The sequence below is a fragment of the Coloeus monedula genome, assembly GCF_965178545.1.
Source record: "Coloeus monedula genome assembly, chromosome: 4".
NCBI classification, from domain to species: Eukaryota; Metazoa; Chordata; class Aves; order Passeriformes; family Corvidae; genus Coloeus; species Coloeus monedula.
The window spans coordinates 7,948,151-7,963,282 of NC_138784.1; the positions used below are offsets into that span (position 1 = coordinate 7,948,151).

The 15,132-nt window shown below is 40.9% G+C and overlaps 1 protein-coding gene across 1 annotated transcript in view; it reads left to right on the forward strand.

The window, feature by feature from the left end:
• ST8SIA1 (ST8 alpha-N-acetyl-neuraminide alpha-2,8-sialyltransferase 1) overlaps positions 1–15,132 on the forward strand; it is a gene marked incomplete at its 5' end in the record, with an annotated part of 108,181 nt that overhangs the window by 13,433 nt on the left and 79,616 nt on the right. The window contains one exon of the mRNA XM_082280115.1: positions 12,908–13,052. Within this exon, the coding sequence (XP_082136241.1) occupies positions 12,908–13,052 (145 nt within the window). The remainder of the gene's footprint in view (positions 1–12,907; positions 13,053–15,132) is intronic.

The window sequence follows — 15,132 nt, forward strand, 5'->3', positions numbered from 1 at the left end:
TGAGCTGCAAGGTGAGTTTTCGAGATGAATTTGAGACCTAAGAAGGTGGCAGTTGGACTGCCCAATTAGTGGATGCTTTCAAATCAGCTGTATCAGGCCTGGGAGCTCTGAATGTAATGAAAGGCTCAGTCAAAGAAAAAGATATGTTGAGTTAACTTTTGTATAGTACACATCCTGTAGGTGTGAATGTGGAAGTCTTCTCGTGCAGGTCAAGAGACTGACATTTATTTGCCTCATAGGGCACATTTTTTATTTTTACTCAGTAGCAGGAAGGAAAACCACAGACTCGGTTCATTGTGGAGTAAGTCCAGTGCTGTCCCAAGAAACTGGGGACAAAGAGGTCAGAAAGAGAGAATGTCCTTGGCAGCCATCTCTTGGGGCCAGGGACTGTGAGATTCTTGTTTCCAACATGCAGTTTCCACAATGTTCCTAAATTATTATGCGTTACTTCCAGTCTAAACTGATGAGTTCAAGCTCAATCAATAAACTAGAGAATCTGCCACCTTCCTTCCTCACTCCCCTCAGGATCCTGAATGCAGTGTTTCATGGGCCAGTGGTTTTATTGATTATATATCCCCAATCAGTGCTTTCTTGTTAGTGAATAGTAGATCCAGCTGTAACCTTACCTACCAATACCTGTACCAAAAATTATCCCCGACACACTCCAGAAATCTCCCAGGTTGCTTGCATCGCTCTGTGTTGCTCTTCCTATGGGTGTCAGGGGGAGACAGATAAATCTACTAGTGGACCCAGAGTTTGCGATGCAGGGATTTCCTTGAGTCTTTTAAAAGAGGCTTTTATTCCCAGCACTATGCCTCACTCTTCTGGAATTGAGAATGTGGACTCCTGGGTAAAAGTGAACTCGGTTGGATACACTAGCCTGAGAGACGCATGGCTGTGAGTTTTATGTCTTGTTTGAAACTGCTGGTTTATAAATTCCTCCCTCAGATCTTTTCAGAACCTAGCTCAAGTATTTTTTAATATTTAGATTTCTTTGGATTATCGGTAGTCTGTGAAAACTGAAGCACAGCAGCTAATTAAACTTAGGAATTTGACAGTACTTCAACCCAAAATAGTTTCCTGTGATACATGTTGCTGTATATGTCAAACTCTTCAGGCTTGGCTTTTATTTAGAATTTCATAGTGTTGAAGTATATATATTGCAGGCATTTCAAGGTGGCATGTTTTGCTTTGTTGTAGTATGCCAGGCAGCTCCCTAAACAGCAACAGGTCTCCTGTTTACTACTTTTACTCTAATGGATCCTGTAACTGGGTTCTCTCGGAATAAAGAAATCTATAAAGGATGGGAAACTCAGTCAGAAAGAGAAGGGGAAAGTAAAATTTCAGACTTGATTTCTGCCTGGAACATTTCCTGTAGCTGTTCTGCAGCACTTGGAAGCCCAGGGTTTCCCAGACCCACCCACTCATGCCTGTGCAGGGGAGATGTGATCGTATAGCTGGGGGTGGGTCCGACAGATGGCAGAGGCAGGAGAGGTGGATGGAGAAGAAAACATCTTGGCAAAGATGGGTAGGAGTCATAGCATGTAGTAATCTCTGTGGTTTGTGTTTGATGGGCTTCTAGGAATTCTAATATCACATGGAGTGTTAGCTTGTTAAATGCCGCTGGATTGGGCAGAGGGGGAAGTTGGATAAATTACATTTTCTGCCAGGATTTCAGGCCTATAAGAGCTTAGTACATAAATCATGTTTATTCCCTAGGAAGCTGTTTCATTGCTCTGGATAATGGGGTTTGTGCGTTCCTGGTTTATTCCCAGCAGCACAGGGCATAGCACAGCAAACTGCTTAGATTAGGATAGACTTGAACGTGCTTCCTGTCTCCTGCTCACCTCTTCTTTTTCACTGCCAGCTCTCTGTTTTCTACTTCTGCTTCTTCTTCTGTGCCTGTGCAGGAAACCTCCCCCCACCCCAGAACCACTAAACCATTGTGGTGTGTTGTGAAGCTACCTGTTTGTAGTGAGTGCTGCCAAATATCATTTGCTTAATGATAGAGGCAAAAGAGTGTGCAATGGCTTAAAAGTTGTAAATATGTGATGACCTTGATGGCTGAAGCTGTTTGGATTATATAATGTATAAGGACTATTCCAGAGCCCTGACAAGCTGTAGTGGTGCCTTTGAACTTCTGGGAGCTTTGGAAGTGTGAGTTTTGGAAACTCTGCTTCCAGCGCCATGTGAATATTTGTAGTGAAAAGCCAAGTTTATGTTCCTTGATCACACTGGAAAATTCTTTCTAGTGGGTTGGGAGAAGTCCTGCCAGCTCTTTTTAGGGTCTGGAATAGCTCAGATGATAAGCCTCTGCCTGTCCTTTGGAAGCAGCTGTTAAGTAATAGAAATGCGGATTACATGTTTAGATGAAACAAGGAGTGCTTAGATCCCCACTGCTTAAGTCTGACCCAGGAAATTCCCAGTGTTTTATACACCCTGGAATCCAAATGGATAGTTGTGGTGAGCAGTGGATTGGTGCTGTGACTCTGTCCAAAGGGACTTGGCGCAGGTGAGGTTGCCAGTGAAGGAGCAGAGTGACTCAGAAATGAGATGATGTGGGAGGAAAGTCAGAAAATATCTCCTGGACTCCTCCCCACCTCCTGTTAGAGACTCCTGAGGTTTGTTTGCCGTAGCGAGCATTGGACAGAGAGGAGGTTTGAAAATGCTTTAAGTAATCACAAGAGGCATTTTACAGAGAGTTTTTAGTAGGTTGGCAGCACTGTTGAGACCAAATGGCAAAAGATTACTTCTCCATCAGCATTTTGTCCTTTCTAATGTAGTGCTAATGGGAGTAAGGCAAGGTTTGTTACTGAGATATGTTCAGAAAGGAAAAAAAAAAAAAAAGAAAATCACTTTCCTGCGTGCAAAATGGAGCTTTGACCATCTCAATTCCATTAATACAACACACAGCTGTCACTCAGCCACTAGGAATGAAAGCAGGAGAGTAGCAAAAAGAAATTGTGTAGTCCAGCATTTGCTTTTGTTTTATCATAACAGAGTGCTTGTGATCATCAATAAACTTGATTTTTGGGTTTCACTCGGCCTACAGGAGAGAAAGGTGTGAAGACAAACAGGGTATATGGCCTCTTGTTCCTGGAACAGGTGTCTGGAGGTGACTTGTGAAAGTGTCTCAGCTGATCTTCCCAGTAAGAACAGACTCATTTCAATCTTATTTCAGTAAGTCTGTAAAGAGGCAAAAGAGTTCAACTGTGATGGAGTTCAGTATGAGTGCAAGATGACTGCCATTTTACTTTTTTTCTGTGGCTTCACCAAAAGAGACTTAGAAAGACTTGGAATTGGAGTTTCTCATAAAAAGAGGTTCCAATTTGGATATGTCTGTATTTTAATCTACTTAGGGCCTTTAGCAGAGTGTTTCCGTCAATAAAGCTGATTTTATAGCACCTAGCACTTGGGCAAGATTTAAAACACATTAGCAAAATCTCAAAAATTAAGCTTTTACCTGTAAACAGGGGAATTGCAAGTTCAAGATGGGTTTCAGATAAATGGCTCTATTTTAATCTGTGGTAATTTTTCCATTCTTGTTCATCTGTTAGAAGCAATCTGTCAGCACACAGAAGGACCACTGAACTCAGTTCAGAAATATCTCTGGATCCTTGGCCAACTGATGATCAGCTGTTCACAGAAGTGATGTTGGTGGTTGCAGCATCTAGGGCTGTAAGTCAAGTCCAGTGTCAGTCCTTGGTGATGCATTAAATCCTGGCCTTCATCCAAAATCAGACTATTACAGTTTAACGAGTGTATAATTCTGGGTGTACAGAAGCAACAAAGAGCACACTGTTTTGTCAATGTCCATTTCAAGGAAGCTAAAGAAAGGCATTATTCGGCATTTATTGGATTCTTTTCCCCTTTTCAGTCAGTAGGAAATGTGATATAACTGGAATCTTAATCACAATCCACTCACTTTAAGAAATTTTTCTCACTGGCAAATTTTATCCAAATTATGCAGAATAATAGAAGTCTGAAAAGTAATGAGTTCCTACCAGTTTAATGAAAAACTGGATGAAAGAGAGAGGTCAAGCCCAAGACTTCCTATTTTGTTTGGCCTCCTGTTTGGCTGATCAGCTCATCCTGCTGGCTGGCAGACATCAGATGGATACTTCCCAACCAGGCAAAACTCATTTCACCTCCTAAACAATTGATAGTTATGAGATGTGGGAAGCAGTTTCTGAGAAATGAGAGGAACAAGTTTCTCTTCAAAACCGGGCTTCCTTCAGTCTATTCCTTCAGATTTATTTATCCATCTTTGATGGGTTAAAACTTTCCTCCAGATGTGCACCTTCATATGACTTTGAAAATATATTGGGTTTTCATGCCTTTTCCTGTGATACTTTTACATATTCTTGCCTCTGTCATATGTATAGTCAATGGCGGCCTGGTCACCTACAGTTTTTGCATCAAAAACCACTTGGAGTGACCAGTGCAAGAGTATTCCTTTTCTCTTCATTTCTGTTGTCTCTGCTTTTAGAAAATCTGTGTAATGAAGGAATTTTTTTTTTCTTTCTGTCTAGGTCACCTTCTATCAAGGGGCATGACTGAATTGATCAAATTAGTGAAAAGCACTCTATGGACTTTTTTGGATTGGAGCATAGGGGCACTTTGCAAGGAGCACTACTTAGAGGGCTTTTATCTGGGTTGCAGAAGCAGGTGAAGAAGTCACTGTGGTGTGATAATTGACTGCTTAGACCCAAGTGGGACCTATCAACACTCTAGATAGTGCAAGCTCAAATGTAAGATTAGAGCTGCTCAACTGATTTTTAGTGAATCTCTTTCTCCTGAGAGAAAACAGCCACTCTGTGCCCTTGTTGGAACCAAATATTTCTCTGTGCTTGTGGTGGCACAAAGCAAGCAGCAATTTCATTGGCAGGAAGGAGGGAAGTGGTGGGAACAACTAATTTGTCCCTCCTGCAGCAGCACTTCATTAAGTGTAACTTTGTGTCTCAGTTGAGGGTTCTGCTATTTTGCAAGACAGCCATTCATAAATTTCACTTCATATCTGTGAAAACTGCTCTCCCCCTGCCAGGTTTATAAGATTAAAAAAAAAAAGGATAGCACTTGAAGCAATTAATCTTGTCCCCTGACCCGCTCCCCTTTGCCTCTGAATTCTGTGACAAAACCACCGGTCAGTGCAGCTGTGCCAGTTCATCTTTCTGACACTGTGAAGGATGTGTGAGCAGAGATGTTAAACCGTCGGATGGGGCGGCTGGCAAACAGTATCCTTCCATGGGATGCTGTAGACAGGCAGAAGAGCTACAGTCCCTTTCTCACAGCTCACCTTTGCTGCAAAAACCTCCATTGACTTCCTAGGATCTGGAGCAGCAGGCCTGGCTTCATGGACTGGAATAAAGCTATCAAATGTAGATCTCTTTATCTAAGGCAGTTGTTCCTTTATGGCCATTAGAGAGGAAGTAAGTGTTTAGTCTGATGACTAAACACCCTAAAAGGTGTGGTCTCTATGAGGAAGGCTTGGAGTGATCTCAATTTGCATTTCAAATACTGTAAATGAGATGAACCCTGTGTCTTCTCCGACACAGTTGTATTTAGGGGCTGGTGGTGGTGGCACTAACAAAACAAAGGACCAGTTCCAGTGGATTTCAACATTGTGTGAGGTTTCTGGCTGCCACCCAGAAACCATAATTCGAGCTCGTGCTCAGATTCCTCACTTCTCCAGGAAATATGGCTGTTCATTGCAGTTCCCAGGTGAGATGTCAAATCACTGCTGCTGTCTCTCCTTGATGTGGTTGGGAACAATACAGACAGCTCAGAGACATCCTGCATTCCAGTAGATTTTACTGCATAACTAATTTGGATATCTTTGCTATTGCTAGTCACAATTTGTGGTGGTTTCCTTATGATACAGCTCTTTTATATATCTGATATGAGAGTCTTAGAAAAACTTAATCTGACCAAGTCCTAGAATTCATACTCTATAATTCATACCTTAAAATTTGTGTTTCAAAGCTTGCAAACAGGCTTTGTGCATAGGAATTTGAAGCAAGTTTGCATAAATCAAAATGTCTTTTCTCTGAAAGGAAGTGAACAATTCTGTGTTTCAATAGCTTTTCAGATCAAAACTCCTCCATATTTAAGTAAAAGAACTGGCAGGAGGAAATGTAAACTAAAAGCTTGTCAGGTGATCTGCTAGACTTTTATTCACTCAGTTACAGAATTATAGAATAGCCTGGGTTGGAACAAACCTTAAAGATCATCTCATTATACTCCCCTGGCATAAGCAGGGACACCTTCCACTACATCAGGTTGCTCAGAGCCCTATCCAACCTGGCCTTGACCACTTCCAGGGATGGGGCAGCCACAGCTTCTCTGGACAACCTGTGCCAGGGCCTCACCACCCTCACACGGAGGAATTTCTTCCTAATACCTAATCTAAACCTACTCTCCATCAATTTGAAGCCATTCCTCCTTGTCCTGTCACTCCAGGCCCTTGGAAATAGTCTCTCTTCATCATTCCTGTAGGCTCCCTTCAGGCACCAGAAGGCCCCAATTAGATCACCCCAAAGCCTTCTCTTCTCCAGGCTGAAAAATCCCAATTCTCTCAGCTTTATATCTTGGTTTCTTCTAGTTCACAAACATTGTTCCATCAAAAAGGTAGTCCTGGCAAATTTTGGCCTCATCTGTATTTCTCCAATCTAAATAGGTATTTCTCCAATCTGTAGGTACAATCAAAATCAAACCCCATTTTCGATGACACTTTGAATGTGTCTGGAAGAAAAACGTATCACTTGTATATTAAAAAAAAAAAAAAAAGAGTTAAACAAAATCAGAGATTAGGATGAGGTGCTGCAATGATTCACAGCTCAGATTTTATCTTCTAGAAGGCAGCAGGGTTTGTTCATTCAAGGCCAAGGCAGCAAGGATAGGGTAACCATATCATCCCACAGGATGCAAAAACAGTTTTATCTTTCTTTTGTAGTCTGGGAAACAGAACTGTGAATTCTACTGTGTGGGTGGCACCAGATCAGTGATTTTAAAATAGGTAATGAAAACCCAAATATTATCTGGATAAATAAGAGTAAGGAGTGAAAACTATATTCTCGGTTTAAATAAAATACTTTGTTTCCCTTTTAGGCACCTCAAAAAAGCCTGGAAAAAAGTTCTAAAAGATACTGATGATGCAGAAAAGGTGCAAGTGCTTGATTTCATAGCTTCCTCTGCAGCTATTAATTTGGCAATTTGTAGCAAATTATCGTTAATTTATAGTTTAATTTCTTACTTTAAAAAGTCACAGCAGCTCTATTGCTAAGCTAATGAAGATGGTATGCATGAATTGTCCTTATTCTGTGGTCTCTGCAGTGCAATCTCTTTCCTTTCATGCAGGTTGCAGTGCCAGGCATGATTTACTATCTGCAACCTTTTTATTGTCCTGATAGCTTTCCTCTCTTGAGGAAGTTGGGGAAATATTACATGATCCTTCTAAAGTCCAGACACCAGAGATTACTGCAGGGGGCATTGAAATAGGCTGAAAGTTTCATATCAAGAAACAATATAATAATAAATGTGAGGAGGAGAACAGTCATGACTTTATTAGTCTTCGTTAAATCTTACCATATTGTAGAGACCTTGCCTGGGGAGTAAATCAGATTATCTCTGTTCTGCTCTGTGATATCCACTCTTTTCATATTTCTTTTTCATTGCATTTAGACCTATTCTTCAAGCTTAGGTAGCTGAGTATTTTCAGAAGTAAACCTGTGCACAGCAATGTAATCTTGATTTAGTTGTTGTATTTGGCAAAGGTCTTAATTTTAGCTAGAGCTTCAACCATGACTGCTGTCCCAAAAACCCAATTTGGTATGCTTTTGTGGATATCAAGAGCATTTGCATTGGCCATTTTCTTATTCATTTGGTACTTGTCCAGGTGATCTTTCTTAGGAAGACATTTTTAAGATCATATTTGCAAACAGTTGTGCTGCGGATAATTTTCAATTTCATCTTGAGTGGGGTGGTATGCCTGGAGTAGTAAGGTGCTTTAAACACCATGAAAACCTCAAAGTCTCAGTACATTTTTCAAGCTAATCCCCAGTTACAAGTATTAGATTGAGCTTTTTAGGAAAGAGAAATTCAATGTGTGTGACCAAACCCAACAATGTTTTCACAGAATATTCAGAAGCCAAATGCCAACTGTAGCTTGAAGCTCACTGATTGTAGTAGAACCAGTAATTTTACTATTATTGAATGGCTTTGTAGCATTCTGTAGGGCCATAAAATTCCCAGACTGCTAGCTTGGAGAAAAAAATGGCCATGAGTAGAGCCATTATGTGGCTGTTTGAGAGAGCTCTATTACAGCTGCAGGCATTGGCTGCTGCCTACTCTGAGAGATGGGCCTAGATTTTTTGTCTGTTCTTGGATGGCATGGGATGCGTGAGTAATGAGAGGTCAGTTTGCCCCTGTAGATGGCAGGGGGTGGCTACCCTAGAAATAATATTTCCAGGCTTTATTTAGAATGAAATATTTAGGGGTGGGTCTTGAAAAAGATATAATAGCCACAGGAATTATGGAAAGAGTAAAAAGCTTTGTTCATAGCAAGAAATTCAGGAAATTTCAGCCTTTTTGCTCATCAGAGGGGAGGCTGAAATTTCAGCAGCCTCCCTTAAGGATCTCTTAAAGGAGGAAGGAAAAATATTTTAAAAATCAGCCAAAACCTGAAGTGCCAAAAGATCAGACTCTGAAGAGGGTGCAAATTTATTAAAGACAGTATTTTATTAAGCAGTGATTTTGGTTTTTCCCCTGCCACCAAAACTTCTTTCAAAAACTTGGGGATGTGTTATTCTTATGGAAACATTACACCAAAGACATAATGAGGAGAATTTCAGGATTAAATTTTGAGACTGTTAGAGGTGGTCAAGCCAGATGTGTTTCAGAGCCACTATTGATACTAATCCCTGAAGTATTTCCAATAGGGGTTGCACATGCTGGGAAATAGGTATTGATTTAGTTGAGGACTCCACGAGGCTCTTGGTAGGTCCTCCTGCCTCTACTGGGGGGTATGTAGATGGAAGCAATTAATAAATTGCAGTGAAATGGAGCTGTGCAAATCTTCCCTAGTGAACCCAAGTGACCACCTGTGCTCTGGATTCCAGCAGCTCCACAAAACCCTGGTTGTGAGTGACGACCTGATGGTTTTGTCTTGATACCAACTGAAACTCCAAAGCCAGGTACTATTTTTTTCTGGGCCTTCAGATTCATTTGATCCCAAAGCAAAACAAGGGAAGTTGAGGTGAATGGGAACTGCCTTGTAAAGGGAAAGTTTATGTCCAGCTGTGCTGTCAGATCCTGGCTCCATTTTGCAGTCACCTGATCAAGATTAGCATGATGCCACCTAAATCCAGGTAGCTGAGCAGAATCTGACTAAAGCAATTCATTTCACAAATTATTTTTATCTCAAACTTGAATGTGAGCCTCAGTCAGTATTTTAATGCTCCATTAAAGCCATACTGTAATGAAATAATAAGTCTCATGTTACCATTTTTGAGCAATGGTTGAATCAATGCCCTTGTTCAGTGAGAGGTCTGCTGGCATTTGCTGGGACCTGCAGGAGCAGCATCAGGCTGTAGTCTCTCCTGTCCTCTCCCCATCCATGTGCTCTGGATCATCCTTGTTTTTTGAACATTTCCAGGCATGGTGACTCCACCACTTCCCTGGAGAAGCTTTGTGAAGGTTCCTTCCTCTTGCTGCTGCTGCCTGACAAGTGGCTCCCCATCAGTCTGTTCTTTTTCACATTAATGTAGTACATCTCGTTTGCATGGATTTAAAAGGAAAAAGCTGAGATGAAGAATTTTGCTCCCCCTGCCTTGCACAGTGCTGGTAGTGCTTACGTGCTCCATGTAGGACAGCATCCCAAAGCAGCTGGAGAAATGGTGCTGTGCTGGGGAGGCAGGAACCCCCAACTGCAGAGGAGACAGCTAAAGAGCTATGACCTCCTGGCTGACAACCCATACCATGGAATTGTCCATTTTTTCTTTTAGATATTATATTTGCTGCATTTGGGATGTTCAGAATAGCTCCTGAGTCATTACTGACTGGGACTTGAGTCAAACCTGGGTGTGATTAAGCATTAACTGTCTGCAAACTGAAATCAGACTGCAAAGCTTGTTAACTTAAGATGAAGAATAAGTAGTTTGGAAGTTTTATGAAGGCTTTGAGGATGGATTCAGGTTAAGATCTCAGTGCTGAGGCTGCCTTTTGCTTAGTGACCTGCCTGGTGCCCAATTCCAACTGAAATCTGAGGGGCTTGAAGTGACATTCTCCAAGGAACATTTCTCCTGTGTCTTTCACAAGTAGGGGTTTGTCCCCTAAGTGCTCTTGGATCTGAGGGCCCCCAGTGCCTTTTCAATCCCAATATTAAGTCCTCTTGCATACAGGTCTTCTTGGAATTGGAGAGAACTTTGAATCAAAAGCATATTGTTTATGTCCTGTGAGTGAAGGAACGCTTGCAGTGAACTGAGTTTCCTGGCCAAAAGCTGCTGCAGTTCTGCAAATTCTATCATAACATTTCTACTGTGCATTTTAATCAAGCTCAGCAAACAATTCAGTCTCCCTGATCCTGCAAAGTATCCTGCTATAGGTTTGTCTTTGAATCCATTCTGCTTTTAAATAAACATTTTCCTATTAAGCTTTTCGTGCTTTGTAACTTTGGGATTTGGATCAGAAAGAGAGACTTCTAATTATTCTTTTCTGACAGAAAGCACACACGAGTACACAAGATTTTTGTGTTCATACACACAGCTTCATATTTGAACTAGTGGCTTGCCTATTTGTGGCCCTTCCAGGAGACCCCTACTGCTTTTCATAATAGGTTTATTAATGAAGGGTTCAGCAGGAACTGGAAGAATGTGGTTTTGGGGATGGGAAAGAATAGAGATATATAGCTCATCTAATAAATAGGGAGGGAGTTGTACAAAGGTATGTTCCTTAGCTCTTTAGTCTACCCTGGCTAAGAAAAGATTCATTAATATAAAACACTCCCTAGATAATTGTCCACTACGTTATTTGGGGGTTTTTTTGTGCTTCTTGCTCAGACCAAACTTCGAGAGGAGGTGTGAGTTGCAGAATTTCACTGGAAATTTTGAATTTTGTTATATACAGTTTTGTAACAAATGGCTCCAGCTGATCTTTGATTAACTTATGTTTTTTGAAAGAGTTGCTGTGCGGATAGAAAAATATGCAGAATTATTTTCTTTCTGCTTGAGAAAGAGAAATAATTTTACAAAACCTGCAAACTGGTTTGTTGACAGCCAGAAAAATCTCCACTTTCAAATCTTGTATTTGGAACAGTATTCCATGCCTGTCTTACACTGTTTCACAAAGGTGAGAGATTTCAAATTTCCTGTAATTTGTTTTTCACAGTTCTGTGATGAAGGCTTTATTTGGGCATCAGCAGAAGGCTGATGTGAAGCCTTTCCTTGATGGTTGTAAATAAAGCCATTGGTGTTCTTGAAATGGGAATTGCTGATCTGGCTGGCACATTGCTGTGTCCTGCTCAGAGGGAGATAAACCAGCTCTGCAATGGCCAATTACATAATTACATACCTACCAAGGTGGGAAGGGGCCTCAGATGATCACATATTCCAACCTTTTGCGGGAATGGAACCTAGATGAGAATATGCAGCACCTTGTCCTGTTGTGTCTTGAAAATCTCCAGCCTTGTGGACTCTACCACATTCTTAGGAAGCTGTTGCTGGGAACTTATTGTTACTTCAGTTGAAGTGTGTCTGAAAAATAATACTGACACATTTGCAGAGAATTATGAAGTTACAGCAAAATCAATTTTTGATAGGGAAAAAAATGGTTTTTTTCAAATACCTATTTTTAGAGACGAAAAGTAGCAGCAAAACTTCAAAAAATGCTGAAATTTAAATTTCTCTGAATGACTTTATGGTTCTGGATGAAATCTCTTTTGTAGAGGAGAACAGCTATACCAAGCATTTTAGTAGTCACTAATAATTGATGTTTTTCTGCTGACAGCTCCTGTGCAGCTACTGGAAATGGTTCCAGTCTTTTTGGGATTACCTTTAAAATATATGAGGAATGTATATAATAACATAATATTACACTGTAAGGGCAGAATTCTGCAATGTGTGTTTTACATACATGAATGTCACCCTTCCTAGTGCTATGCAGGCTTTGGAAAGATAGGATATTCTGGACCTTTAGAGCTTTTCATCATTCTATATTTTAGGATATTAATTGCTGAGTTTGCTGTGGTACAGAATTTTCGGGATAACCTTCAATCACCTCATAAGCCCTCCAATTTCTACTAAGGCTGAGTAGTATTTTTGGGAAATGAAGGAGTAAGAAGATACGGAGTTTCAGCAGGGACACTAACAAGTATATTCACTCTCTCTATATATATCCATCATACTGGTATGACTCAAACTGGCCTTCAGTTAGGAAGCAGGCACTAATACTGCTGGGAATGTAGCACAAGGACATTCAGTAACTGAAGAGAGGTGCCAAAATTTCCATACGTAAATTATGTAACTGTGGGGTTTTAGGAGGCCTGCTCTTCATAAATAAGGTTTGATACTGAATGTTTATGTACCTTGGATCTAATTTTCAAATGAGCTTCTCTGATATCTGTATGTGTTGGAGACCAGATTTTGCCCATTAAAATGGGCTGTATAGGGTGAAGTTTCTTTTGCTGAATCTTGGTTTTGTTTCTGTGTCAGTCTGAATGAAAATTTAGATTTTTTTTTTCTCTCTATTCTAAGATTTTCTGAAATGAAAGCTGTCCCATGGTTCATCTGCTGGCTGGGAAGGGTGGCTTTGGAGCACCTGAGAGTGGCAGGAACACGGATATGAGGGGTGATGATTAACAAAGGTGTGACAAGGTTCCAATTAATACTGCTTTCTCTTTTGCTCCCTTCTCTAGGAAGCTGCTGGAAGAATGCTGTGACCCTGGGCAGCTCTTTGCTATGACGAAGATTAATTCTCCCATGGGAAAGAACCTCTGGTTTGATGGGGAATTTTTATATTCTGTCACAATTGACAATGCAACTTACTCTCTCTTCCCACAGGTGAGTAACCATGTTTTCTTTTCATTTTAAGTATTAAAATCTAAATGGTAACATGATACAAATGAGTATAAATAGGCTGAAGGGTCATCAAGAAATTGTATCTTCATTTTTCAATACCAAACAAGCATCTGCTTTTTTACTTCCATGTTCTGAAAATTTTGTTTGTATAGATGTTAATACTTCCCTGGCTGTTTTTGGGATGTACACAAGGGATGAAATTGGGTCACGTCTTGATTTTTAAAATGCTTGGTTCTGGCTATTTTAAGAGGGTGATTTCCGCATTTCAGTTGGGGATCAAAGTCACTGTAAGCCTGATCCGTCACCCACAACTGTTTCAGTTCGGATCTGTGGGACAGTGCTTTGTGTGAAGGTGTCCCAAGTTACTTCCAGGTTAATAAAGTTCTTTGATGGCAAACAATGAGACCCAATAAGAGAAGCCAACAGCTTGACTTTGTTGATTCTTCCTGTGTTTTTGAATGTTGGAAGTGGTTGGTTATTAATGTCCATCAAAGGTGCTTTGGCTTAAGTGCAGGGTTTTTGCGTGCTGGCAATATGTAACACTAGTCTAGGCTGCTTCTTGTATTTTTAATTAATACAGGAACTGATACTAAATAGTGAGTTTGTTATATTGAATTTTGTATGTTGAATACAAATATTTTAAGTGGCTACATACTTAAAGAAAGCCAAACATCTGGCTGTATTAATTGATTTACCTGCTACTTTGATCTGTCAAATTCAAGGTATAAGGATTTATTCAGCCTCCCAGTCAGTGTTGAATCATTCACACAGGGCTTCTTATTTGTTGCTGTTTCAGTTAAATGAGTAGCAGAGTTCTTACTTGTTAACTTCATCCTGCAAATAGAACATCAAAGAAGTTTTAGGGGTTTTTTTAAAAGTAGTTTTTAGATCTCAAAACCAGAGTTATTACTTTGAGAGAGTTTCTTTTAATGGAGAAGAAGTGAGGGGAAGCTGCAGTGTGGGGCAGAGGAGATGGAAGCAGCACCTGTCTCTGTTGACATGATCCAGAGAAGCTCTGTTACAGCTGTGTCTTGTTCAGGATGCCAGGTCCTCTGTCTTGTCACTTGTCCCTGTTGCCATGAACTGGATAATGGACCTCTGCCTCCCTCAGGCTGCTCCTAGCTGCTGTGTCCAAGCAAGCTCAGCAAAAAAATAGATGCTGAAACCTGCCTGGCAAGTGGGTTTTTCCTGCAGTACAGCTGGAAAGGGGCTTCCTGACTGGAGTGAATTTCTGGAGACAGATAGACAGTTTATGATGTGTTGCAGAGCAGTGGCTGTAAGTCTTGTTTATGATGATTAGTGTGATTTGTTGCTACAATATTGTAGTGTTTATTGGAGAAAACTGGAATCCTTGGCAGAGCTGTGAACTTTGTACCACAAAGATACTGGCAACAGGTGCTCAAAGTGTGTGTGTCCTCTCCAAGGTTTCAGGAAAGCCCCACTTGGGCTGGCAGAGGGACATCACTGTTTTGTGATGGATTTGGGATTTCAGATGTGGGGTTTTTTGGATTAAATCTAGCACTCTGCTTGGCCATGGTGGTGTTCTACCTCCTCTCACAGCAAAGAGCAGCATGCTGGATGGGCTCCTTCAGAGATGTTAGAGAGAAGTCATAGTCTTTGCAACTCCACTGGATCCCAGGATCCTAACACCTGTCCTTAAAGTTTATCAGTTGGCCAGATCAAGAGTAAAGATCTGGGAAGTCCTGAAGAGAGAAATTTCGGGGGGACAACATGAGCTAAGGCGCTGTGCCTTCAGCGTCCCTTAGGCTTGCCAAGCAGGCTGCGAAGGGGGTGGGCAGATGCTACTGTAGGGTTGGTGATGGAAAAGAGGAATTTTCATCATGTTCCAGCCCTAGGATGTTCCAGCCCAGGAATGCTATCCCTTTAACGAATTGATGGGCAGTTTGTTTCCGACAATGCTATTCACTACTGCTCCTTCTTTCCTTGCAAGTACCACTGCCTCTAATCTGATGTGGTACTCCTATGCATTTTGCCCAGAGGAATTTTGTAGGCCTTTATCAGAAAAAATCCTGGTAGGCTTAAAAAATAAGGAGGATTTATT